Below are 26,290 nucleotides of genomic sequence, written 5' to 3' on the forward strand. Positions count from 1 at the left end.
CTAGCGCTTTCAGGGCGCGGCGAGGATGTTAAACCGACCGCAAAGGCCAGGATGCAGACCCCAACTCAAATCCTGCTCCCCTTCTTTCTGTCTCCCTTCTGCCCGAGTCTGCCCAGCTCAGCCCCGCTCCTCCCCAGCTCGGATGTCGGTGCTCGGAGATTCTTCGTTTGCCACTTTGCGAGGAACTTTGGCCGGCTCCCCTGCGCCACCCGAGGAGGGATGTTAGTGAGCTAGCAAGGCCCTACGCTGAGAGCTGGAAGGCACCTATGCTGCGATTGGCTGCGGCGAGGCGGAAGGATGACGTTATGCAAATGAGGGGGCGGCCCCTTGAGGCGCCGGCCCCGCCTCCTCCCTTTGGGGTTAGTGTGCCTGTGTTTAGCTCTGGGGAGAGTCAAACTGGATTCCATAGGGAAAGCCTGCAAATCACTTCTATTTTAGCAAGAAGAAAACAGAATCTCCATTCAGCAGGGTCCACTTCTCTCTCTTTCTCCCTCTCCTCTCCTCTCCTTTCCTCTCCTCTCCTCTCTTTCTGTCTTTCCCTACCCCCCTCCCCCTCCCCCCCATCCCACTCTCCCTCTCTGGTGTATCTGTCTACAGCAACCAGCGTCCTCCTCATCTACACGCACTGAAAGGAAAGAAATATCTTTGGTTGGGAGAGAAGGAGGAAAAAAAAAGAGAGGAAAAACTTGCCTGGTTGTGGAAAATGACACTTGAAGTAGCAAAGCCGGCAGCGCGAGTTGAGTCTATTGTTTCTTAAATTGCCACCAGGGCTTTTTTTTTTTTTTTTTTTTTTTTTTTTTTTTTTTTTTTCTTCCTGCTTCTTCAAGTGAACGGTACCTCTTCAAAAGGAAACTCCAGCCCCTCCTGTCCTCCACCGGCTTGTGATCATTACAAAAAAAAAAAAAAAAAAAAAAAAAAAAAAAAAAAAAAAAAAAAAAAAAAAAAAAAAAAAAAGCAAAAAAAAAAAAGCAGAAAAAAAAAGCACCCAAACCAAAAATTAACCAACCAAACAACCCCCAACAGCCAAGCATACATCTCTATTTTTTTTTATTTTGGTCTTTTTGTTGGATTTTCCCTTCTTTTTTTTCTCCGTTTTTTTTTTTTTTCGCGTTATCGCTCAGTTTTGAGCGAAGGTTTACATTTTTTAAAAATTTGCTTTCCAGCCCGCCTTGATCTTCTAGCGCGAGTTCATCGACTCAAAAAAAAAAAAAAAAAAATCTCTGGCTGGCGTTTTTCTTTCCTTTTTTTTTTTTTTTTTTTTTTTTTTTTTAATTTTCAAGGGGGAGGAGATTTTCCACAAGAAAAGGTTGTTTTCATGTTTGGGATTCAGGAAAGCATCCAACGGAGTGGAAGCAGCATGAAGGAAGAGCCGCTGGGCAGCGGCATGAACGCGGTGCGGACGTGGATGCAGGGCGCCGGGGTGCTGGACGCCAACACGGCGGCGCAGAGGTGGGTACCGCACGGGGACCGCGGCCGGGGAGGCGAGCTGCGAGCAGTAGAGCTGGGAGGCGGTAGCGGCCGTGGCCACGACGGGCCCGGCCGCGCTACTGCGTCTGCCGCTCGGCTCTGTTCGCCTCTGGGGCTCGGTGCTCCCCGGCCGCTCTGTCTTGATTGCCTTCGGCCGGAGAGCCGGGAGCTGCCTGAGAAGAGCCCACGCTTTGCCGGCAATTTCCCCTGCCTCGTCTGTGACTGTTTTCATTTTGTTTTAAGCCAGAAGAGGCATCTCACGAGCATAATGTTGGATATCTGTGTTTTCTGGGATTGCTATTTCTTTTCCGGCCGGTTGTCTTTTCTTTCTTTTTCTTTTTTTCCCCTCCTTCTCTTCCTTCCGTCCCTTTTTTCTTTCTTCTCTGTTTCTTTCCCTTCTTTCCTTCGTTCTTCCTTTCCTTCCTCCTTTCCTTTTTCTTCCTTCTTTCCTTTTCTCTCCTTTAAAAACTTTTCTTTTCCTTCCTTTCCTTCCCTCTTTTGCTCCCTTTCTTTTCTTCTTTCCTCCTTTTCCCTTCCCTTCTTCCTCCTTTCTTTACTTCCAATCTTCCTCCCTTTTTCTTTTCCTCATTCACTCTCTTCCTTCTTTCCTTCCTCTTCTTTCTTCACTCTTACCTCCTCTTTTTTCTCCTGTCTTAACTCCTTTTCTCTCCTCTTTTCTCTCGCCATTTCTCCTTAGAACCATCTCTTGTTTCTCCTCTCTGGTACTCCTTCCCTCTCTCTGGAGCTTTCAGTTTTTCTTGGTCCACCCGGAGAACAGCAAATCCTAACTTTAATTCTGACATCTGCTAAAACTCTTCCCCATTCTCTGTCACCATGGCCCCTTCTAGCCCCTCAGCCACTCTCAGCTCCTGGAATGTGGCCTGGAGGCACTGCTCTTGGAAACTGACCTGGGCGAACTTTCCTGGGCACCCACAGTATCGTTTCTGGGGACTCCTGGTCCCAAGTGAGAAATGGCCTTTCTTTCTTTCTTTCTTTTTTTTTTTTCCAGGCCACCAGCTGGTCTTGGGAGAATGGGAGATCTGGTGGCCCCAGGCCCTATCTAGCCTAGAGAGGGCGGAAGGGGAAGAAGGAGGATGACTAATTACATCATTCTCATCTTCCCCGGGGTTGGGGACAAGTGTCCATAACATTGTTCCCATCCGCAATGATTATAAGGATGGGGTGGTTGGTAGTGAGAGTGAGTTAGGTAACTGGGCTAGAAGCGAAAGTGTGCTGTGTGTTTGTGTGGCGCGTGCGTGTGTGTGTGCGCGCGCCCTTGTGTCGGGCAGGTCGGGCTGTCAGTGGCCGCCCTGCACTCATGGCGCCCCAGCCTCCAGACCCCAGGAGGGCGCGCTCAGCTGTCAGCCCTTGTCCATAGGATTTCTGGAAAGAGTGTGAGGATTTCTGCGGAACAGCGAAAGTTTGTCAGGACAGATCTTTAAAAAATCCCAAGTTCCCTTTCCCACAGCGACCACCTCTGACAGCTCCGAGTTCCACCCGCAGATCCTTTTTCTCCACATGCTTTATTTGGGGGACGTGTGGCTTCCCCAGACGGGGCACCCGCAGCCGAGGGAACATGAGGTTTCCTGGAGGATTGCTGCAGCGAGGAGCAGAGCATGTTCCCCATCCACTCTCACCTGTCCACGGGAGATTCGAGGCGGTGGCGGGAACCAACTCCCATGCCCCCCTCTCTCAAAGTTGTAAATGACCGGCTTAATTCCGCGGTCGCGGATTCACCTCATCCACAGCTACTTTTCTACCTCCCCATGCAGCGCGCGTCAAGTCGGAGTAAATGCGTACAGCGTTTTTTCTTTTGCGCAAAACCCAAACAAAACTTTTACACCTCTTTGGCGAGTTCGGGGGGCTCAGTGGCTCTTGGCGGGGAGGGGAGGACAAGCGAAAGCAGGCATGTCCTGTCGCCAGGTGGGCCTGAGGCTCTTGAGGGTGCGTGTAAGGCCCCCACTGGGTGTTTTGGGAGCAGAGACCGTGGGTGTTTGAGGATTCGCGCGTGTGTAAGGGGTGACAAGGGGTCGCGGGTCGTTGTCCCGCTTAGACGTCTAACTCTGCGTCTTTGGCCGCAGCGGGGTGGGTCTGGCCCGGGCTCACTTTGAGAAGCAGCCGCCTTCCAATCTGCGGAAATCCAACTTCTTCCACTTCGTCCTGGCCCTCTACGACAGACAGGGCCAGCCCGTGGAGATCGAGAGGACAGCCTTTGTGGGGTTCGTGGAGAAGGAAAAAGTAAGTGGGCGCAGCGCCGCTGCCCCTCGCCCCCGGCTGGGGAATAGGCCCAGGCGCTTTGGGAGGCGCGTTCCTCCGCGAGTGCAAAGCATCCGTAACATACTCCTGTGCGGGGTCCCCCAAGCCACTTCCCGTCCTGGGCGAACCCGGGCTCCTCGTTCAAGTCCTGCTCCCAAAAAGTTCGCGCAGAGACCCCAGAGGTGGAGAGAGGCGAGCCTGGCTTCGCACTCTAGAGTCAAGGGCGCTGGGAATGAACCCGCCTTCGACTGCGCGACCACGCGCAGCTCCTACCTCTGCTGGCCCAGGCTCGAGCCCCCAGGCCCTAGAAAGGGGATCGCGCCCGTGCGAGCCCCACGGAATTTTCTGGAAGGATGGAGGGAGAAGTAAGGGTCGGGAGGACGACAGAGGGATTACAGTTGGCCGCAATTTTTGCTGTTCCCCGGGCCTGTCCGGCTCCCCGGCCGGGGGATCCTGCTTGGGGAAAGTTGCCTCAAAGTCAGTCCACTAGCTCACACCGACCTCTCTCCCGCGTCTCTTGTTGTATCTTTGCATCCTGCTGCAACCCAGGAAGCCAACAGCGAAAAGACCAATAACGGGATTCACTACCGGCTCCAGCTCCTCTACAGCAATGGTGAGGCTCCCTTCGGGTCCGCGCCGGCACCCCGGGGCTCCGGGTAAGGGGAGGGGGAGAGGGGGTTCAGGTGGGCCCAGAGAACCCAGAGCAAAGCTCAGTCGTCCATCACCGTGAGGGTAAACTGGCTTCTCCTGAGTTTCGCCTGAAGAGGTTTCACCTGAGGAGGCCCTAGGCGGCTGGAGGGCGGCCGCACTGGCGGGCGCGTACCTGGGGCCAGGTGTGGCGTCCTTGGCCCTTGCTGGGTCGATTTCTTTTCTCTTCCCCTTCCTAAGGCCGGTTTCCTTCACTTAGCTTAGACCTCATTCCCGAAGTCCCGTGAGTTCAAGGGTCTAGAGCGGTCAGGCCTTGGTAGCTTCGGGAGGACGCGCAGAGGGGCTCAAGCCCTGGGAAGGGAAAGTAGCCTTGTAGGGGTTCTGCCTTTTGCCAGCCGCTGTGCCTGGGCACTGGCTTCCAGAAGCACACGGGCTAGGCCAGAAGCCCGTCTCAGGACCCAGGGGTAGGGGGTCCTGGCTGTGCTTCTCCGAGGGAATTGGAGTTCCATCAGCCGTGGAGCCTCATTCTTTGTTTCGTGCAGATCCTCTCTCACTTAATTCTCTTTGGTCCCTCTCCCCCGCCCCCCCCTCCAGGAATAAGGACGGAGCAGGATTTCTACGTGCGCCTCATAGACTCCATGACAAAACAAGTAAGTTTCTTAATTTCGCGCCGTGAGGGTAACTCAAAGGCCGTGAAATTTGTAAGGGTCAAAAGGCTGGATACTCCTTAGTTGGAGGGCTGGGACTCGAACTCCCAGAACTCCCATTGCCAGGGCAGACCTCGCTCTCAGCACCACCTTCCTAGTGCGCATATGCTTGATGGCTCGCAGCTGGGAGGAGGGGGTGGTAGTGGGAGAAGACAGCTCAAGGGCTCCTTCCCTACAAGGGAAATTAGACCTTGTGAATTAAGACTCTGGGGTGCCTAGTGGAGAGAATAAGGGCTGAACTTCCTTTGACCCTGCCCAGGAGCCCCAGGGGGCGCAAAAGTTATCCAGGGACCCTGGTGCAGAGTGGGTAGAACTTGTGAAATCCAAACCATCAGGGCTTCCCCCAGGTAGCGGGAGCAGGTGAGGGGCAAAGAAAGCTTCCCAAGGAACGGTGAGATGGAGTGAGAACTCAGGTGACTCAATCTACACATTGGAAAAAAAAAAAAAAAAAAAAAAAGTTGCATGGCGGTAGTGTTGGAAGAGGGAGCTGACAATTGTTAGAAGACATTTTGCAAAAATTCTCCTGCTTTTGCCTCCAAGTTTGGCAAGAAGCCAGGTAGGGCAGGGTGAGTGAGCTTGTGGTCTTAAAGGTACATAAACGGCATTGCATTTTCTTAAGCTCCCCAACACGAGGGTGCTACTCAGAATACTTTAAGGTTGAGTTATGGTTTAAAAGTTATTATTAAGAGCAGAGTCAGAAAAGAGGTCTGATGTTTTAATGAGGCACAGGAACTTTTTTTTTAATTTAAGAAAAAGTTTAGTTTTGGGATTAAATATTTTGGTTATGTAGTTGAAGGACTTAGTAACAAAAAAGAAGACAGTTTTATTGGGTGGAGGAAAGAAATCAGGACAAAGAGAAAAGTTAGCCATTGTGTACTAACTACCAATTTAGTAAGAGAGTTAAAAACTTATTTGCTTGATTTAAAACGAGGGAGGTAGTCTTCATAGATCCTGGCTTGGAAAGTTTCAAGTGAGGGTATCCATGCATATTGAAAATTGTTTTTAGATACCCATGGCTTAAATATGCTGTACAAAATGCACATTAATAAGCTGTTAGGAGTTTCAGAATCTACTCAGCAGGAAGCAATTTTATAACAGCTAATTTTAATTATTACCTTCACATTTCATTGTGAATCAAGTAGAAAACATGAGGGTATGAAATGTATTTTTTTAATGATAAATAAATACCTAGTGAAATCTATTTTATTATCCCCAAATATTTAACTTTCTTGAAGATCTGTTTATTTCTTAGTGGAAATAAGTTCAGAGTAAATTCACGTGTATACTCTTAGTCTTGGTATTATTATTACTGTTCTGGGTTTGATCATTACGTGGGATAATTCCCTTTCATTTGGATACACTGTATTTTGCTAAAATTTTTCCTGGCCAAGCAAAAAAAAAAAAAAAAAAAACAAAAAATAAAAACAAAAGGCCGAAAAAGTCTGATTTCGGTAACTTTCAAAAAGTAGTATCAACACAAAAATGTCTTAAGTGGAGTTTTGTTTGAAAGATTGTCTTTGATACACTGGATATCTTTCCCCATCATTCATATCAGAGGAAAGAAAAGATAGGAGAAGAGGGAAAATATGAATTCTAATGCATAGTCCTCATTTATTAGAATTTACATTTTAAAAGATAAAAAAAATCCCCACAAACCAGTATAAAAGAACTGTCTGCTTATGAAACATTGGCCACTTAGATATTATAAGCAGCTCTAAGAAGAGAGTGGTTGTAAGGAGCAAAAAATTAGGACATGTATGAAGTGATAACTTCTCTCAAAACTTTTAGACCCTTAAAAAAACAGTGCCACAAGAATTCATTTTCCCATTATGAAATGAACTGACAACACGTTCTTCTATGGTGGAAGAATAATCTTGATTTTTTAAGGCAGTGATCTAATACAATTTATTAGCAAGGTCATAGAGCTTTAAAAAAACTATAGTCTAAGGCATTCTTTGACTTGGTCTCATAAATTCTATCTGTTGTGGGGAGGTGGGACCAGAACAGGGTACATATAATTTAATGCTAGCAGATATAAGAAAGTCATTTGCCATAGAAATTACATAAAATTATAAGTGTTTGCAATTATATATTTTGGTGGGGAGACACCTGAAAAAAGTTTTAGTAATTATCTGAATTTAGTTTAAAAATAGCAATAAAACTGTTTTTTTTTTTGTTTCTTTTTTTTTTTTTTTGCTTTTTGAAGCAAACTCTGTTTGCTTTCATAATAGTTGTCTAAGTCTTTCTCTGTAGCTTTTACTTTGAAAAGCAGTCCCTGTCTGTTATCCGGTTGCTTGTTCCTTGCTTATGTGCTGTAAGAGTTTGGGAAATAGGTTAGCTTCTTGTGTACACAGTTAATACAATAATCTTCAAAAAGCAGGTCCATGTGAAGAAGCATAACTTTTCTTAGCTGTGACGTAACTATTATGTTTTAGCCTTGATGAGCAAAACAGTGGATTCTCCTCTAGCTTGAAATTATTCTGTGATAAATAATTGCCAAGTCTGATTTTAAATTTCTTAAATTTTTGATTTAAGTATGCAGTGACTCCTTCAATCAGAAGTAAGACTTGACATAAATGGACTGATTAAATAGTTCCTTTCTTTCCCCTCTGTGAAATTCTTTGGGATATATAGACTCAGGATTTTGATGTTTAGCGTGCAGAATGGAGTAATTTCAGTAGTGTGATGAGTTCTAATAACATCATAAATTTCAGATGGAATATCTAGACATGGTTCAAGTGTCTTAGCTGCTTCTTTATCATGACATTTTTCACCTCAGAGATGCAGGTTTATGTGTGTGATGTCATTTCTTTGACTCACAGGTTGGGGTTAAAACTTGAAGAGAATCCTTGGCAAGCAAAAATCAAAACTAGCTGGGCACTTTATATTTCCATAGAATGTTCCTGCTCTTGAGTAGAGTTAGCAGCATTGAGATCAAACAGAAATGTACTCAATCAACCAAGATATATTGGTATGCACAGTATTTCACACCTTTTTAAAGTGCCTCATTATATCTTTTGGGTAATGATTTTTAATTTTGGACTCTACCAGGAAAGAGGAGGCTTTAGTAGAAGTGAATGTGTAAGGATCTGAGCTCTTGTATCCCTATGCATCTCTTCTAAAATGCAAAGGATATAATGATATTCCAGATATTTGTCCACCAACTAGAAATTAAGACACTTGCTTTTGGGAAGGTTTGTTCAAAACCAAGTTTAGCTGAACTAAAAATAGGCCGTTTTTGTGTCATTGCTGTTTTTGGTATTCCATTAGTGAGCATGCAGAAAGGCCTGCAGGATCCAGAAGTTTATGGCTGTTGCATCCAGAAACAGTATCTGCTGCAGAAACTCACATGAACCCAGTGGGGGAGGTCTGAAGTTTAATGTACCTCGTTTCAGATTTTCATGTAGTATTTGAAACATGATTATGTTCTGTGATTGCTTCAGCGAGTTATCTTTAGATTTTTTTTTTAAAGGCTTTATCTCCCCTCCTATCATCTTGCTTTGAAAAACATGACATTTTTATACTTCAACGAAAGAATACCAGATTCCATAAAGGTATCAAAAACAAAACACTCCCTGCCTTCAAACAAAAGGTTTTTTGTTTTGTTTTTCTTTTTGGAGAGGGGAAAGTAATAGCCACATAATCCTTGCATGTATGGATTCAAAGGTAGGTGATAATATGCAGTGAGAGGACGGCTAAAAAGACCCAGCCCATTGGGAAGCCTAAGGTACAATCATCAGAAATGCTGTCATATTTCTCTTTCCAGCTAATCTTTATATATTTGTTTTGATGTTCCCAGTACTTTAAGTTATGGATGCAAGTGCATTTTTTCCTATTGATTGTTTCATTATATCCTGCCACAGCGATGTGGATTTGATTAACAACCCTTCCCATTCGCGGTTCTTCATTGGTAGATAAACACGTCGTTTTTAGTGTATCAATAAGTTCCAGAGGAATTCAGCTAGGCCATTGGAGAGGTTCTTTCATATATTTGTGGAAACAAACAAAAAAGAACAGGCAAGTTTATGGTTAGGAGCCATATTTCAGCAGCTTACTCTCTTCTTTGGTAACGTGTCAAAAATGCAGGTGATTTAAATTTCCTTGCACATAGAGGAATGAAGAAGTTTGGAATTTTTATGCATGATCAGGACCTGTGTTTGGGAAAATGTAAACTCATCACAGTGGAAAATGTGTTGTTTGGAGTCTGGGGGTGAAAACAAAGCTGATGGTTTTGGAGAGATTGCCGGAGCCAGATGGCCTAGTACTTCCCCAGTCTGGCGGTCCAACTGCTCCCTCCTGGATAATATACAGCCATTTGTTCGGGGATATTTACGCTAGAGCTGTTTCCATGTGAATGTTTGAACAGCATTAAAAACGAACATATTAGTAGTGATGCATTTATTGAACTTGTATGACTCCACAGATAGTCTGTGCTTATATTTCTTAGAGGAATAAAGGAGTGTTTGGATGTTGGCGAATTGTTTATATAGTTGTGGAGTGAGAGTGATTTGGTCTTAGTGAGTAATTAAAATATGTAAGCATTTGGACACTAACGGATGTAATGGTGGCACCTACCTGGCAGCTCTGTGGTGAAAATTAAATGAATTCATACGTGTAAAGTGCGTAGGACAGCGACTGGCACATATTAAGTGCTTAATAAATTAGCTGCTTTTATTATTTTATTACTATTATTATTATTATTGCCCCATTGGGTTGACAAAGCTGGTTATATCTGCTAATATAGATGTAAATGTTATCATATGAGTGAAATATCTTTTATTACTGCTAGAAAAAGTAATAGCATATGATATTGTTAGAAAGATCCCGTTATCGTGGTGTTTGAATAATATGAGAGATTTTATTTCTTTGAGACATAAAAGATGCATTCTAAAGCTCACTGCTTTTGGTACACATTCTCTTTTTATTCAGGGCTGTGATGTAACTGAACAGAATATTGAATATGATATCATTCCTTTGCAACTTTCCTAATTCACTTCTGAAAACAGGCCTGCTTAGCTGCTGAGCTGAAATTACATCTTTGTAATTTGTTCACTAGTAGCCAAGCTGCTAATTGAAGCAAAATAATTTTTATTTTATTTTCCACTTTTAATTTTGGATTTCTGTTTGACACAACTGTTTATGAAATGTCATTTGTAGTGTTTTCTTTGACACAGGTTAATTTTTAACTGGGACCACTTGCCGGAAATTTCTTGAACCACATTAGTTATTTTATTTTATTTTTTAAATGACAAGCAGTGGAACTTGGTGGTTGAAGATAATGATTAATAATACAATGTGTTGATAGTGTAGGTGTTCATATTATTTTTTGATTAGTTTCAATGCTTGGTAATTTGCTGCTAAAGGCATGCTGACAGTTTGTATTTAGAGGACACTTTATTTCTGGTTGAAGGATATACTTTGTATATTCAGGAGTGTGTTCTGTAAGGCAACAAATCAGGTTTAGCCTTTTATTTTGTATTTGGAAAAGAGTGATGTATAGTCAATGGTACTGTTTTGATTTAAATGGGAAATAAGGAGTTTTTGTTAGTTACAGGTAACCTAGCCACCTGTTTTCTTTCCTTATTCCTACCTCCCTCCCCTCCTTTCTTCCTTCCTTTCTTTCTCTTCTTTCTTTCTTTTCTTTCTTCCTCTTTCTTTCTTTCTTTCTTTCTTTCTTTCTTTCTTTCTTGCCTTCCTTCCTTCCTTCTTGTCTTCCTTTCCTTCCTTTCTTTCCTTCTTTTCTTTTTCTTTCTTTCTTTCTCTTTCTTTCCTTTTCTTCCTTTCCTTCCTTTCTTTCCTTATTTTCTTTCTTTCTTTGTTTCTTTCCTTCCTTCCTTCCTTCCCTTTTCTTTCTTTCCCTCGCTTCCTTTCTTCCCTCCCTCTCTCTTTCTTTCCCTTCCTTTCCTTTCATCATTCTTTCTGTCTTTCTAAACTAATGATACCAAGTCTCCTAGTGTTTATAAATTAAGAAAGCTTCTTCATGAAAACATCTTATTCCTGAAACCCTCTTGCAGTCTGATGAACCAAAGTCAAAAGTATTCCCTTTGCCCACTTCATTCTGGCATGGAACACAAAGAGTTAAAACTGTTAGAAAAGTAAACAAAGAAAAGCCCTGCTCAATTCTCTGTATTTCCTTTGCATCCCTTCGAAGTATGATCCTGGTGTACTCGCACCTAGGAGTGTTTTTTGAAGCATTTTTCATTTTAGCATGTAGTCTTTATCCATAATAAGTTTCAATTAACTTTTAAGACCCAGTGATATTTTTGACAAACAGAGCTGAACCATAGTTCACAAGATGCCTTCTAAAACAGTAGCAACCAAGGCAGATTTTCTCTAGTGATTGATTTATTTCTTTTCAAAGACGCTATAGGTTGTTACATAATTGGGCATTTGAAACTGATGGCATCTTATCCTCTCTCAGTAGACTTTCTGGCACTGTTGTCGCATAAAGGTGTGAAAGTTTAACAAGTCCTATTTTTTCCTTCTTTTTTTTTAAATGTAAAAATTATTCGTTGAAAAAACCCTCAGACTAAAAGTCAGTAGAACATTAAAATAATTGTGATATTTTCTTTGTGCTCACTAGAGGAAAATATTAAGAAAAGGGAGGCTAGTGTATCAGAAGAATAAATCTGCTCAAAATATGTCAGGTTTTGACAATTTGTTTATCAGTTTTACTGGGTTTCTAAGTTGAGATGAAGTTTGTGCTGCTTATTCTTTTACTTTTCTTCCTGTACAAGCATTCCTGCCACCTTCAGGGATTTATTTGCATTGGCAGGATGAATGTAAACAGCGCTTTCTACTTGATACTGTGTTTTTTTGTCAGGTTAAAACCTCCACTTGCTTCACTTTCAATTCATTAATTTAAATAATATATTTCGTACGCTTTCTCTCCCCTTCCTGCCCATCTCTATCACAGGCTTCCCATCCTTACTCTTGATAAACACATTGATTTATTTAAACCACTGTTGCCTTTGTCGCTCTCACAGCAGACTACCTTCCTTGCAGTGAGTGGACGCATGATTTACTGTGGAGGATGAAAATAACCCTTCTTCTCAGTGTTCCATTGTCTGGATCCTAAACCAGCTGTCTATTAAAATGGTTTCACTTAAAGTAGTCGATGCTGTTTATATGCTTCTGTGATCTCCCAGCTGGTCCAGCCTCCTCGTGCTTTACTCACAGAGGCACGTCTTTAAATTAGGAAGAAGAGCAGGAACTTCTCCCTAAGTTGGTGTTAGAAGACCCCTTTCCTTTTAGGCTTGAAGTCTGAGTTTGCTGAACTGTGAACCAGTCTTGCCATGGGTAGTAAATGTATATGAGATTTGATGTGTACGTAAGTTGAAGGGAGAACTTGCTGGCATTTTTTTTTTTTAAAGTCTGTCTTATTGTTGACACTCTGCATCAGAGACATTTATTAAAATAGTTTTAGCCTGTTTTCTTATGTTGGATCTCATCAGAACGTTGATTTTTTTACCATACTTTTATATGATTTTGTGAGTGTATGTGTATGTGTGTGTGTGTGTGTGTTTTCTTTTTAGGGCCCTACATGTGGCATATGGAAATTCCCAGGCTAGAGGTCGAATCAGAGCTTCAGCTGCTGCCTACACCACAGCCACAACAATGCCAGATCTGAGCCGCATCTGCCACCTATAGCTCAGCTCACAGTAATGCCGGATCCTTAAGGCACTGAGTGGGGCCAGGGATTGCACCTACATTCTCATGGATACCAGTCAGGTTCGTTGTCACCAAGCCACAATGGGAACTTTGTGTGGGTATTTTACCAAGCCTTTTCAGCAAAAAAAAAACAAAAAACAAAAAACAAAAAAAACTGTTTAGGGGAGGTGGGAGCTGGAGCTGCCTTTGGCCCAGTTCCACTCTATAGCAAACCCTATTACGCCAAGGTTCTAGATTACTTTTCAGGATTTTAGTTCTACCCCCAAGGACAGGGAAAAGGCTCTGTGTTTTATGTGCTTTTATTTCAGAAGTCCCAGAAGCAGCCAGCTTCTTTTATCTGTGTTTATTGTTCTGTCGAGGCTCCAAGGAAAGGGACAGCTGAAAATTCATGCTTCCATCCATGCCCAGAGTTCCTAACTATTTCTGAGCAAACCCAAACTCTTGCTTTCATTTTTCTAGGCTTGATTTAGAGAAAGATTCTCCATTTTGACTCTGCTGCCAGAAGTGAAGTGGCAGGTTGACATTTGGTAAAGATGAATTGCGGAGGCCATGAGCCTTCAACAAATGATGTTCAGTCATCCAAGATAAAAACAGATCCTGGGAGTCCGTGGATCAGCCACTATTTGGGGGAGTCATCAGTGTATTCTCATTCTCATTTAATTGACTATCATTGTGGGTCCATTGATTTCAGTGGAACCAGCAGCCTCAGTAAAGGTAATATTGGTATCATCTAGAAAGAATCAAAATGACAAAGTCTGACGTAACTGATACTTTTTCTTCCCCCCAAAGCTGATTTGTTTTTGAATAGGAGGGAATAACCCCATTAATACCTGTAAATTTTATTTACCAAGTTACTTTTATTAGTTTAGCATGACAGAAAACTAAAGTTGAAACAGAGGCTGTCAGGGTATGAAGAGGACATACAAAACACATAATGATAATAGATTTTCACAGAATTGTATGGTTAGAATTTGTTAGCACCATGTATGAGATCTAATCAGTTATTTACAGTGTTTCTTTGATTTTTTAAAAGCAGTGCTTGCAGTAAATAAGGCAGGCAGATATAAGTTTTGGTTTTTAAAACATTTTTAATTTACTGAATGCATTTTCTGGAGTAAAGCAACATCTTGGGTATTTAAGAGGTCTTTTGAGAATGCGGGAAAGCAGCATCCATGCACGTTCAAACCAATGGATGAGAATTTGAGTCATAATATGATATTAACATAATCTAGATGACTTCCCCAGAAGATAGTTATGGATTACATAAAGTGGAGTAGTAACTTTACTGTGTGGAGATCTGGTTGTGAGCTCTGATGAGTGGCAGGCACCCCCTTAACCAAGTGGTCAGAGTTTACTGCTGGTAGTGGAACTAGTTGACAGTGTGATGTGATACATGGAGAGGAACTCAGTGCCGCATCTGTGGTATTTCAGTCCTGAATTGCATAACTTTAGTCTAAGTCTCAGGAAACATTAGACAAATCCAAACTGAGGGTGTTTTACCAAATAACTGGCCTCTATTCTTTAACAATGTCAATGTTGTGAAAAACAAAGACTTAGAATGTTCCTTATTAAGGAGTTAAGACAATTGAATATAATGATTGATATTGTATTTTTTATTTTTTTTGCTACAGTGGACATTATTGGGTAATTTGTGAATCTCAGTAAGGTGTTTAGATCAGATTGTATTGGAGCGATGATAATTTTTGGATTCAGATAATTGTGCTATGGCTAAGTAAGAGAATTCCTTATTTTAAGGAGGTACAGACTGAGGTATTTAGGGCATGTCTGCAATTAAGAGAGAAAATAGAGAAAGGAAAAAGAATAGCAAATTTACTAAAATGTACGCGTTTGAGACGTCTGGTTACAGGGTATCTAAGAATTCTTTTTTTATCCTTGCAACTTTTTTGTAAGTCTAAAGTTATGTCAAAGTAAAACATTAAAAAATATAGAATTATAGCAGGGTAACCATAGAAATGCTTTTGATGGGCTAATGGTAAAGAAATGTTTTCTTCTTGTGCAGGTACTTTTTGTCATTTTTAAATCTGTTGTTTTAGTTTTTTAAAAATTTGTTGTTTAAATTTTTTGTTTTGTGATAGAGTTAGGTGTCATAATCAGAGCCTGCTCTGTAGGTTCACATACACTGTGTCATAAGCCATCCCCCACCATTTACAATTCTGAACATTCTGGGTTCATAAACAAAGCCCATTCCAGCCAACTACAAGTTAGGTACCACAGTTTCTATGTGTCCTAAAGAGGGATAGTCTGTGGTTAATTTAAGTAGTTTCGACACCAAGAAATTGGGAGTTATCTGAATGTGTGAAAGTAATTTTATTAACAATTTGAAGCTGTGTTATATGTGTATTATGCAGTGATACAGTGTTAAGTTTGTTAAAATGTATCCCCATACAGAGTACTGCTCTACCCATAGCTGTGAGTTTTTTCTTTGGCCCAGGTATTGACATGTAGATCTTCTAGGAAGCTGAAGTCTCAGGCCCATTTCCTGGTGTCCTTAAGCGAAATGTTTGCACACATATTTCTAAAAACAGCAAAAGCATCTTGGCTGGTGAGGTGGTTTGGGACTCCAAATTTTGAGAGTCAGACGTAATTTTTCTTACTTGAGGGAGATAGCTATGGCTTAAGACCCACCCCAGCATATGTGGGTGAGTATTACTGTTTGGGTGGGTGTACACCCTGGAAAGCACATGTTTTCAGCCTGTAGGCAGGAAGAAGGATTTCCCTTGACTGATGAAGCAGCTCAAAGAAGACACAGTGAGTGGCCTTATTAACCATACCCTCACTTGTGCTCTGCTACTTACCTCTAGAGCGTCACATGCTGGAGCCGGAAGTATCAAAATGAGAGACCAAGACGCACCATTAAATAATCAACTCCATGTGCTTTTCTGTATTTGAAATCACTCAAGTATCTCAATCTGGGACACCTTTTGGGTTTTCCCTGTCCCTACTGATTAGATTTATTTTTATTCTGAATTGAAAGGAGAACTGTGGTTGTCTTGATGACAGAAGCCCCCCTCAGACCCAGATCCAAAGCTGTGCATCATGATATAGTGGTTTATGGGACAGAGAGGATCACATCCCCTTCCACTCCATTTGGGCTGATCCTTGAGAACATGTCTTGGAACTGTCAGTCCAGTGAGGCCTTTGGCTCTCAACAAGCTAATTGACCTGGGACAGTGGCGAATGGTTCCTTGGGATAGTTTGTTCTCTGCTGCCTGGTTCCATTCTTAGCTCACATGATGCCTTTGTTTACAGGCCATAGTATACGAAGGCCAAGACAAGAACCCAGAAATGTGCCGAGTCTTGCTCACACACGAGATCATGTGCAGGTAAGAAATACCTTGTTCTCTCCCTTTAATTAGCAAAGAGAAGATGAATTTGTATTTCAAATTTAGGTGAATTCAGGTCTGTTTTGGGAGTATATGCTTCTATGAGGCATCCTCAAAACTGTTGGAAGTATGTGGTAGTCAAATGTCAGGCATCACAGTGGTTCTCAATTATTTATTAGATCTTATCCTAAAAGACATACATGTCCATTTTGATATCACACTGTTAATGGGCACAAAGCAGTGCCCTCCCTTCTTCCTTGCAGTCGAATAAAACACAATATAACCCTTTTAGTGTTAATATATGCACTCAACTGCATTGCTAGTAAAATGACTTAGAGTTCTACTGATGTTAGCAGAAGCCTCTGTTTGGATGACTTGAAAGTTGTAGCTCCCCTTTTTAATCCTTCCACCTAAAAATATGACCACCCATACCGAGGCATCATTCCTCCTTAAACTGAGGGGGTGATCTCTCAGTCTTTCGTTTGATCTCTTCGTCCAGTTACTTTGTATATAACTATGACAGTGAAGCTAATACTTCTTTTTTTTTTTTTTTTTTTTGTCTTTTTGCCATGTTTCTTTATGGTAGTGAGCTTTTGGAAGAATGGCAAAGATGAGCCCCTGAAAGGTGTAAAAATTCATGTTGTTCACAAATGATTATCTTTATTTTTGCCTGAAGCTACACTTGAAACCAGGCAGGCCGACTACATTCACTCCATGGCCTCAGCCAGTCCTCCGCATGGGAGAGGAAACCAGAGAACAGCCTTTTTACTTGCAGTTTAGGATTCTGATTCTTCAGAAAATCACCCTGGTGCTTTGCTTCTGATATATTCTGAGTAATTGGATAAAGCATGACGATGACACTGTGCATCAGGGAAGGGCTGCTAATTGCTTTGTTAGCCATGCAGGCTCTCCTGGCACAAAGCACGCTTGGCTCCTGACTATTACTGACCAATCCGTTTAGGGCTTTCAGCTGCCACTTCGGCTTGGGTGGGCTTTATTTGTTGCTCGTGGACTTCTGGGGTACATCTGAAAACTCTACAGGTGGAAATAAAATAGAAAAGAAATGAATGTGTTTGGTTATAGAGGCTCCAAATGTTGATATCCTTCTCTGTAATTACGTATGTACATCAAAATTTTCTTCTCCTTTTAAAACCATACTTCTAATACATTATTCTAAAATATACAGGAGTTTCACAGGTTTTTCACTTCAGTGATTGGTAAAACTTGTTAATTATTCCCAAACCGGGTTGCTTTTCTCTAACTTTAAGGCACTTAGCAAAATCCAAAAAATAGGGTCATAGATTTCTTAGAAGACATTATTAGGCAAAATTAGTGTTACACTGTATACAACAGTTGCACAATTAAAGCTGAGTTGCACTTTTCAGAATTAAACGGGTAAAATTATTTTGTAAAGCATTAAAAAAATGACCTCCTTCATATTACTATTTTTCCAAATATATCACTCTTTTACCTCCCCACAATTAGCATGACATCAGAATGAATTTTCCATATTCTATTACATGTGATTCTAGCAAATAAGGGACAGACAGGAAGATGGATCTCACCAGTAGGCCAACCAATATCTATAAATCATAGATTTGCATCTCATATCTGTACATACTTGGACTATGCTAGAAATAATTCTTTTCTTAAAATACTTAAAGATATATTACGCCTCTCACACATAAGCCTACCCTCTATTAGTGCAGTTTATATTTTTCTTGTTCTTAAAATTCATTGGGCCAAAGTACTTTATTATGCTGCTTGGTGCGCTTTACTGCTGATGTTCTTTCTATTTTTCAGAAACATAAAAATGGCAAAAATAAAACTCTCAAGCCACTGAAGGCAAATAATGTTTGTACTGTGAGGCTAAGAGGGAAAAGCCATATTCAAAATGTCATCCCGCTAATGTTACAGATGACGGTTTTCCTGGCTGCCTATAGATGTGTAAGGGGTACTGTTTGTTTACCAGGCCGCCATGACCCTATTACACAAGTCTGTCATCTATTGTGTGGCTAACAGTCTTTTAAATTGCAAATCTGATGCTCTTTAGGGGGCTTCAGGAAAAAAAAATTCTCACTTTCCACACCATCCTATTTCTCTTGATTTCTTGCCTGTTGTAAGTGGAAGTTGGGATGTGCTGAATTTGCACCAGGGGTGCAAATGCAGGCTCAATTATAAGCATAAAATTAGAGTCTGTTCACCATTAATCAGCCTGGCTAATTGCTATGCACCACCATTAACCATATGGTGTGAAAGACAGCTTGCTCTCCCCAAGATGAAATTTCTTCATTGCAGACATGAAATAGTGAGGGCCCTGGATTTTAAAATAGCTTGTTTTAGATATTTAATTTCTAAACAACTTTCTGCAGTGCTTTCTATCAAGGCTAACGGCACAATAAAACTTTGCGTTTATGTCACAAAAGAGGTATATTTATAGTATGTTGGAGTTATGGTAAAGGAGACACAGAGAATTTAGATCAATAGGAAGGGGCTTGTGATGATTCTGTTTGTTGTAGGCAAAGAAAAAAGAAACAGAAAACAAAAAAACAAAAAACAAACCCCAAACCCCACCAGGGAATTGTGTCCTAGGTGGCTGCAAATTTTAAAAATTTGTTTTGTTCTGTTGAGAGGGTAAGCCCATTGTGGGAGCTGTCTAAAGGACTTGCTGCCACTAGATTATAATTCTTGCCTCTCTTTGAGACAAAGCCCCTTTGACTTGATGGCATAGAACTCTTTCTGTGGAATTCTGGGAGAGGTTCTCCATTTTTGGTAAACTGGAACCACCCTTACCAATCATCATTACATTTTGCTAATACTTGGAATGTAAGTTCTTAAAAAACATGGCCTCAGGAAGGATTTTTAAGAGCAAGAGTCATTCCAAAGGATTTGATTATAAATGCATCTCCACATTCTGTGTTTAAAATGTGACTGGAAAATAGGAACTCTCCTGGCCATGTGAGTCCAATCCCCCTGCCTCCCCAGGCAGGGTAAGGTAGATTGTCTCCCTTTCCAGAGCATAGGACAACTGCAGGTGCTCTGCTGAGGAAAGCATTCTTTTTCCATTGTCAATGCGTAACCTTTTGTGGACTATGAGCTCCTGGGCTAGCCTGGTCCCTTGATATGGCTTGTTCTTCCTTCCTCTTTGGCTGGAGTGTTCTGATTTTGTCCTTCACATTCCCACTTGACCATGGCTTCCTCAAGAAAGCATCCCTGGTCCTTGGCCTGGTCCCTTGTGATGTGTTCCTATGCTATCCCATGCTTTTCCTTCATAGCACTCAGCGCATTGGAACCGTGGGTCCAGGGCCTGCCTGTTTTTGCTGGATTAAAGGCTCCTTGAGGGCAAAGAGGTTACACAGTTTTCCTCTAGGCTTTAGGAGCCCATGTGTGAAATGGGGAGATATGATTACTTCTCTTGGGGTGGTGTTATGGTAAAGGAGACACAGAGAATTAGATCTATAGGAAGGGGCTTGTGATAATTCTGTTTTGTTGTAGGCAAAGAAAAAAGAAACAGAAAACAAAAAACAAACCTGAATAAGCCCTGGGGGGATTAAATGCTTAAATCCCCCCAGGGCTTATCATGGTACCTGGCTCATAGTAAGTACTGAATGTCTGTTGTTATTATTAATAGTAGCAGCAGTAGAAGTAGTGGTAGCAGTAGCTGCAGCATCCGAGTGTTTGAGTACCTGGCATGTAGTTGTTCAGAGGCAAAGATGGTAAGAGAATATAGAAAGGAGGTGAAGTGTCTACTAAAACATGAGCATACTTTGCTTATCCTAGGTGTGGGGGTTAAGGATATTTTCATTCATTCTTTTAGCACCTGCCATGTGCCAAGTGCAGTGGAAAGCAGAGCTAAAAAGGACTAGCTGCTGCTGTAGGAGAGCTTACAGGTTAGCCTGGGAGGTGAAACCTGGGAGCAGATAACTAGACTGCCTGGTAGAAAGGGTGGGCTGGGGTGTGGGGGTGAAGCCAAGGACTGTGACTGCTCAGAGAAAGGAGGGCATACTTACAGATGGGTTGTAGCTGCAGGGACTGGTGGTGGGGAGGTAAGATAGGACAGGGATTTTATAAAGGACATGAAGGAGTGTTTTGGCTCATTTCCTGGTGGTTCAGGAAGCATTTCTCTGGTGGTGAGTTCTGCAGATGGTGGGCTTGGGGCCTGGAGCTGGGCAGAGAGTTGGGATGAAGGGTAAGCAACATCAGAGGTCTTTTCTCAAAAGTGAGAGAGGATGCTGTGGGCTTACATGGGGTTGACAAGGATGGGAGAATAGAAAGAGAAGAGGCGATGGATCCACTCTTGGTGAACAATCTCAGTTAGTGTGTTGAAGAATTAGGAAAATGAACCTTGAGCATATAGGGCATAGAAATGAAGGGAGGGTGTTTCAAGGATAGGGAGTCATCCATATAATAAGTGTGGAAGTGTGGGATGATCCAGATAGACCTGAAGCCTGAGAAAAGTACTAGAAAGTCACTGGTGGGCTTCAGTAGAGGACATTCAAATAGGCACTGAGGCCTGGAAGTCAGGTTTTATGGGGTTCAGGTGGCAGGGATGGTGGTGACTCTGGCAAGGACAAAGTTGGGCAGTGAAGAAACCAACTCAGGAGAAGTGAGTCTTTTTTTTTTTTTAAGAATGGGAGAACTTGACAGTGTTGGTTAACTGAGGGAGAGAATGAACTTGTTCTTACAGTTATTAATCACAATTTTCAGGTAATTCATATAGCTCATTCTCTCAACACTTTGCTTAGAGGGGTAAGATAACCTTGCTTTTTTTTATTGTTGTTGTAAAGCTTAAAGGTGCAAATGATGCTTTTCTCCAGTTGGGAGAGCCTCTGCTTATGGGAAGAAGTTCCATGTCCCTGAGATGACGATCTGTGGGTCCTTAACCAGGAAACATGTAAATATTTCTTGCCCTGATTTATGAAGCTGCGTGTCAGCTCACCAGAGATTGCCACCTGTGCTCTGCTGCTAAGGAAGAGACTCACAAGCTTGTTTTTGCTTTTGTTTTTGTTTTTTGTCTTTTTAGGGCCATCCCCCATATGGAGGTTCCCAGGATAAGGGTTGAGTTGGAGCTATAGCTGTTGGCTACAGCCACAGCCACAGCCACATCAATGCCAGATCCGAGCTGCGTCTGCGACCAACACCACAGCTCACAGCAACGCTGGACCCTTAACCCACTGAATGAGGCCAGGGATTGAACCCATGTCCTCATGGATACTAGTCAGACTCTTAACCCGGTGAGCTACAATGGGAACACCACAAGCTTGTTTTTCCTGGGTGTGCAGAACTGTCTGAGGGATGCACAGTCTTGCCAGGGAAAGGGCTGCTGTTTTGCATGCACAGAGCATGTAGGACACCAGGTGCTGGGCACCCACTCCTGTGATGGCCAGCACACCCACTCCTGTGCTGTCCCGCTACTTGGGTTGCAGGTTGGGGAGTGGGAGTGCTGCTATGTGACAAAGCAAATGAAGACACGCCAAGGCCCTGGCAGATGCTGCGTTTAGGGAGTAAATGCTGTGTCTGTGCTAGTGCAGTGCCTGACACACATAGTAGGAGCCTAAAGAACAGCAGTTGAAGGGAAGAAAGTCCATCAATCACACAGTAATGAGGATATAAGTAGCACTGGATTTTTTTCTGTCAACACGGTGACTTTTACCTTGAAGCGCTTTTGTGTCCGTTGTTCCCTAAACCAAATTGTTGAGCCCTCTTCTGCCGTAAACACAAGTGAGTCTGTTCTCCCTTTGTCCTGTCCTTGTTGGTTAATCCTGTCTTGTGTATGGTGGAGGTTGGTACCCACCTTTCTTGGGCTTTCCGAGTTCAGTAGAGGAAACTAGGAAGCAGTTCAACTTAGAGAAGGGAGGGAAGAGAAGGCCAGAAGTGCTGTTGGGGTGAAGGAAGACAGGTCCTTGCTATGCATGGCTCTGGGTTAGCACTAGGAAACTTCAGAGGGTTCGTTGTCAGCTCAGCCTAAAGGAAGACTTTCCTTCCTTGAGTTGCAGTTGATTTTTAGCTTTTTTAAAATAGGAAAATAATATTGCAATACAAAGATCTGCCTGCGGAAGTCCAGAAATGAAATACATACTCTATTCTTCCCCGCCTCTTCTACTGCCTATAGGTTATTTCTTCGAAGTTGCTATTCATTCATTAAAAAAAAATACTTCCAGAGAGCTTACTGTGTGCTGGGTCTAGTTGCTGGGGGTATAAGAGTGAACAAAAACTGTCTAAGGCTTTTGTCCCCATGGAGAGACAGACAATAAAAGAGACAAATACATATAAAAAATATGATGTGATGAGTGCTAGGGAGAAAAGTGAAGCAGGATAAAGGGCTAAAGAGCTTGGGGGTCGTCAGGGAAGGGCTTTCGAAGGCTGTCACTTTGTGCAGAAATTTGAGTGAAGCGAGGGTGTGACCTGGCTTGTGAACACCTTGTCTCCTCCCCTCCCCAACTCCTTCCCTCCCTCTCTGTTTCTCACTCTTTCACCACCATCCCCACCTGCCCCAGGTAGGTCCATACCATACATACTGTTTGGCAACTTGGCTTTCTCAAGTCATGATATGGTTGGGGTAGACTTCGTTCCCTGATGGGTACAGACCCACCTTCATTCTTCTTGATGCTGCACTCAATCCCGTATATCCATGTAGCGATGTGCACACATACATACATGTGTTTATGTGTATATGCTTAGGTCTTTCAAGTGGCCTCCAACTGTAGGCACTGTTTTGTCGTTACCTCAGATGCAGAGCAGAGCCCAAGAATCCCATTTTGGGAATGATGGTCCATGTGATGCCGTGACGTGACTTGAGAGGCAGGAGACCTGTTGGGCTAGTTTTCGTACTTTGTATAAGGTTTTCTTTATAAATGTTAAGTGACCTCTAGCCTTTTGCCCTATTTTCCTTCCTTTCTGACCCCCATTTATTCCTGTTCTATCCATCCTTCTGCATGTGTGTTCTTTGCATCTGCCTTTTCCCCTGGGTCCCCCGGGGCCGTGCAGAGAGGGGTGGTTCTCACTTAGGCTGTGCTTCAGTTCAGCTCACTGCACTCAAAGGCATTTTTATTTTCAGGGATGAAGACAGTGCTGAAGGCTGAGGGCAGATCTGGGCCTAGAATGGAACTCACGTGGGGAGGTGCTTTGGTGTGTGGGCTGGGGTGGGTGGGGTGCAGCTTTCCTCCCTTAAGTGTTCCCTCAGAGGAGCAGCTTAACCTCCTTTATCTGTTACCTTCCCGTTTTCTTGGGTTGTATTTTCCCAGAACATGACACTCATTCATGAGGTCTTCCAGTCCATCAATTGACCCATATTTGAGCTTTTTCTACTCTGTCCCAAGCCTTATGCTACTCATTAGGTATACAAAATTGAGGGTGTCTTCCTTGAAGCATATGGGTTAGTGGGGAAGCGGGGTGGGAGGAGAAAGATAGTAACAAAAAACACACAAAAATGTATGTGAGAATACAATTTGCATTGTGTTGAGTGCCCTGAAAGGAAAAAGCAGGGGAAACTTATCAGGTATCAGGGCCAGCTTCTCTGGGAAGGAAGGAGCCTAGTGGCTGAGGTCTGAAGAGTGGGTAGAGGCTGGCTAACTAGGGAGGCTTGAAGGAGGAGTGGTCCAGGCCCGGAGGCCTACCTGGGCCTGGGCCTAAGTGTGGCTCTTCCGAGAGGATGAAATTGGCCATTGAGGCTGGAGCTCGGCAAGGGGGAGGAGAGTGACAGGAGTTTGGAAGGCAGCTGTGCTCACTGCTGTACCATAGTGCTGCACCAGTGCTGTACCAACGCTGCACTGACAGGAGGTTGGGAGCTGGTCTGGCACCGTGTTATGCCATAGATTTATTCTACATGTGGTGGGAAGCTGTGAGAAGGTCTTGGGCAGTGAAGTGACACAGTCTCATTAACATTTTGTGGAGATCAGTCTGGCTCTTGCAGTGGGGGAGAGTGGAGGCAGGGAGACCAGGGGGGAGGCCACTGCAGGAGTCCAAGCAAGAAATGAAAGTGACCTGGATGAGAGTGATGGCAGTGAGAACCAGCCCATCTTGAGATGCAGATTCTAGTCTGAAGTTATCGTGTGAGTTGGAAGTGTCCCAGGAAGGCATTTAGTCTGGACAGGACACTGGTGAGGGTTTGACCACTGGGCATTTTTCCAATCACTATTTTGAAAAAGAAAGGAGAAAATGGAAAAGAGAAAGGAGAAATAGGCCTTCCCATCCATTGCTTTGCTCCTTGGGTAAAGGGGACTTGGACTCTGTTGATGGGCTGCTTTTGGAAACTTGTGCCCTCAAACTTAGAGGCAGGTACTGCAATCACTCCATTTGACAAGTGAGCAAACTAAGACTCACAGCAACGCTGGATCCTTAACCCACTGAGCGAGGCCAGGGATCAAACCTGTGTCCTCAAGGACACTAGTTGGATTCATTACCGCTGAGCCACGATGGGAACTCCCTCTTAGACATTGGGATGCTTTGGGCTTTTCATCCTCCAAGTCCTGGTATAGCAGAACCCAGGCCTGGAGGAAATAGTTTCCTTTGGATCAGAAAGGGAAAGATGGGTGGGGTCGTTTTGAGCAGGGGCTTTGACAAAGAAGATACAATTCTTGCTGTTGCTTTCTGAAGATATGAAAAACAAATAGAAGGAGCACCAAATTTGGAAGCTGATTCTCTTCTCATAGATATAGTTACAGCCAGGAGAGAGACTTCCCAACTTTGGTGAAATACTCCCTATGCAGGCGTGTATTTCTGGGTCCTGAAAACAAAATTCAATGTTTGTTTCTCTCTAGCAGCTCTCCAAATTTAGGCTCTATGATTCACTAAGTCAGATGAGTGTGTGTGCGTGTGCTTGTGTGAGAGAGGGAGAAAAGGTGCATTATTTAATTTATGGGGCAGGGTAATGTATAATCCTTGGATAACTCCCTTATCTCCTTGACTGACCAAATATATACTTTACAGTGTGCCCTTGGGTGTAGACCAGGCAGTGGACACTTTTTATTTGCAAACAAGTCTCAGATGGAGAGTTTTCCACTGACCATGAGCAATTTTCAAAAACCCCCATTTTTTCACCCTTTAGGAAGCCTCTCAGTTTTAGAAAAATCTGGCCATTTTAAGGTTACATCTGGGGTGAGGTTTTGATAGTAGGTGCTTTTCTTGCACATGTCTGCCTTCTCTCTGACCTAATAAAGGGTGTTCACTGTCAGGCCTTTGGATCAATTGTCCGTAATGTTCCCAGAAGATTTACACAGCGACCAGTGCAGGGCACCAAAGCCACAGGATGCGTGGATCTCGATTTTCTTTGATCTTGTCTGTTTCTCTTCATTATTGTGTTATACTTTTATTCTCATGATGATGGTTGGGAAGCAAACAGTTGCCGTTTTCGGATGGGGGACAGGCTGTGGTGGAAGGGAGTATCTTCCATCAAAGAGAAAGGGGAAGAAAAAGGAATCCATTTAATAGAAAATGACTGGAGGGGGAGAAATCACTCATACCTCATTATTGACGCGTTCCACACAATTAGTGTGATCTTGAGGGAAGAACGTTTGAGCCACCCACAACCTTGAATATTCTCATTGGGTAGATATCATAATAATGCATTTCACAGCGAACTCTTCCAATCCCGCGGGCCGCGATGGAGAGCCCCTCTCTCAGGGCTGTCAGTCCTCGCTCCGAGAGAGCCCCTCTCCCACCCTCCTTTGTGCAGGGAGAGGTGAAGCCTGGCCATTAACCCATAGGTGACCCAAATAGAATGTTCTGTCCCAGGGATCCGTTGATTGCCAGGTATTGCTTTGCGGTAATTCTAGCATTTGCAACCCAGCAATTTGAACCTTCTGTCTGCCTAAATGATGATTTTACATGGTAACGGTTGTACTAAATCCTCTCGCTTTTGCTCCATAGCCGCTGTTGTGACAAGAAAAGCTGTGGCAACCGAAATGAGACTCCCTCAGATCCAGTGATAATTGACAGGTAGGGACCACTCTACTTTCACTGGGTTCTTTTTTCTCATTATAATGAAACACCTGCCTCGTGTGGCTCATGGGTGAGGGTTAGGAAGGCATGTGGCCGAAATTTGCCTGTTGGTCATGACTTCAGCTGCGTCGAGGTATTGCGATTCCTGGGCAAGCCGTATGGAATGTTCTTTGGAGGCCTGTTTTCTTGGATTGCTCCAGTTTTGTGTCTGATTCATGCTCCTAAAGGAATATTTTCTTCTTTCTTGACTTTCTGTGG

The 26,290-nt window shown here is 43.1% G+C and overlaps 1 protein-coding gene across 13 annotated transcripts in view; it reads left to right on the forward strand.

The window, feature by feature from the left end:
- The window catches only part of EBF1 (early B-cell factor 1), a 395,190-nt gene continuing 369,139 nt past the window's right edge, over positions 240–26,290 (forward strand). For 2 of the 13 annotated variants that reach the window (XM_005672579.3, XM_021076600.1), the window contains exons 1-7: positions 252–359; positions 1,331–1,449; positions 3,549–3,705; positions 4,273–4,336; positions 4,966–5,021; positions 16,020–16,093; positions 25,961–26,029. In XM_005672579.3, the coding sequence (XP_005672636.2) occupies positions 267–359; positions 1,331–1,449; positions 3,549–3,705; positions 4,273–4,336; positions 4,966–5,021; positions 16,020–16,093; positions 25,961–26,029 (632 nt within the window). In that variant the 5' untranslated portion in view covers positions 252–266. The other 11 variants (XM_021076602.1, XM_021076604.1, XM_005672581.3 and 8 more) reach the window with 9 other exon arrangements.

Source organism: Sus scrofa, chromosome 16 (assembly GCF_000003025.6).
Source record: "Sus scrofa isolate TJ Tabasco breed Duroc chromosome 16, Sscrofa11.1, whole genome shotgun sequence".
In the NCBI taxonomy this organism is placed as follows: domain Eukaryota; kingdom Metazoa; phylum Chordata; class Mammalia; order Artiodactyla; family Suidae; genus Sus; species Sus scrofa.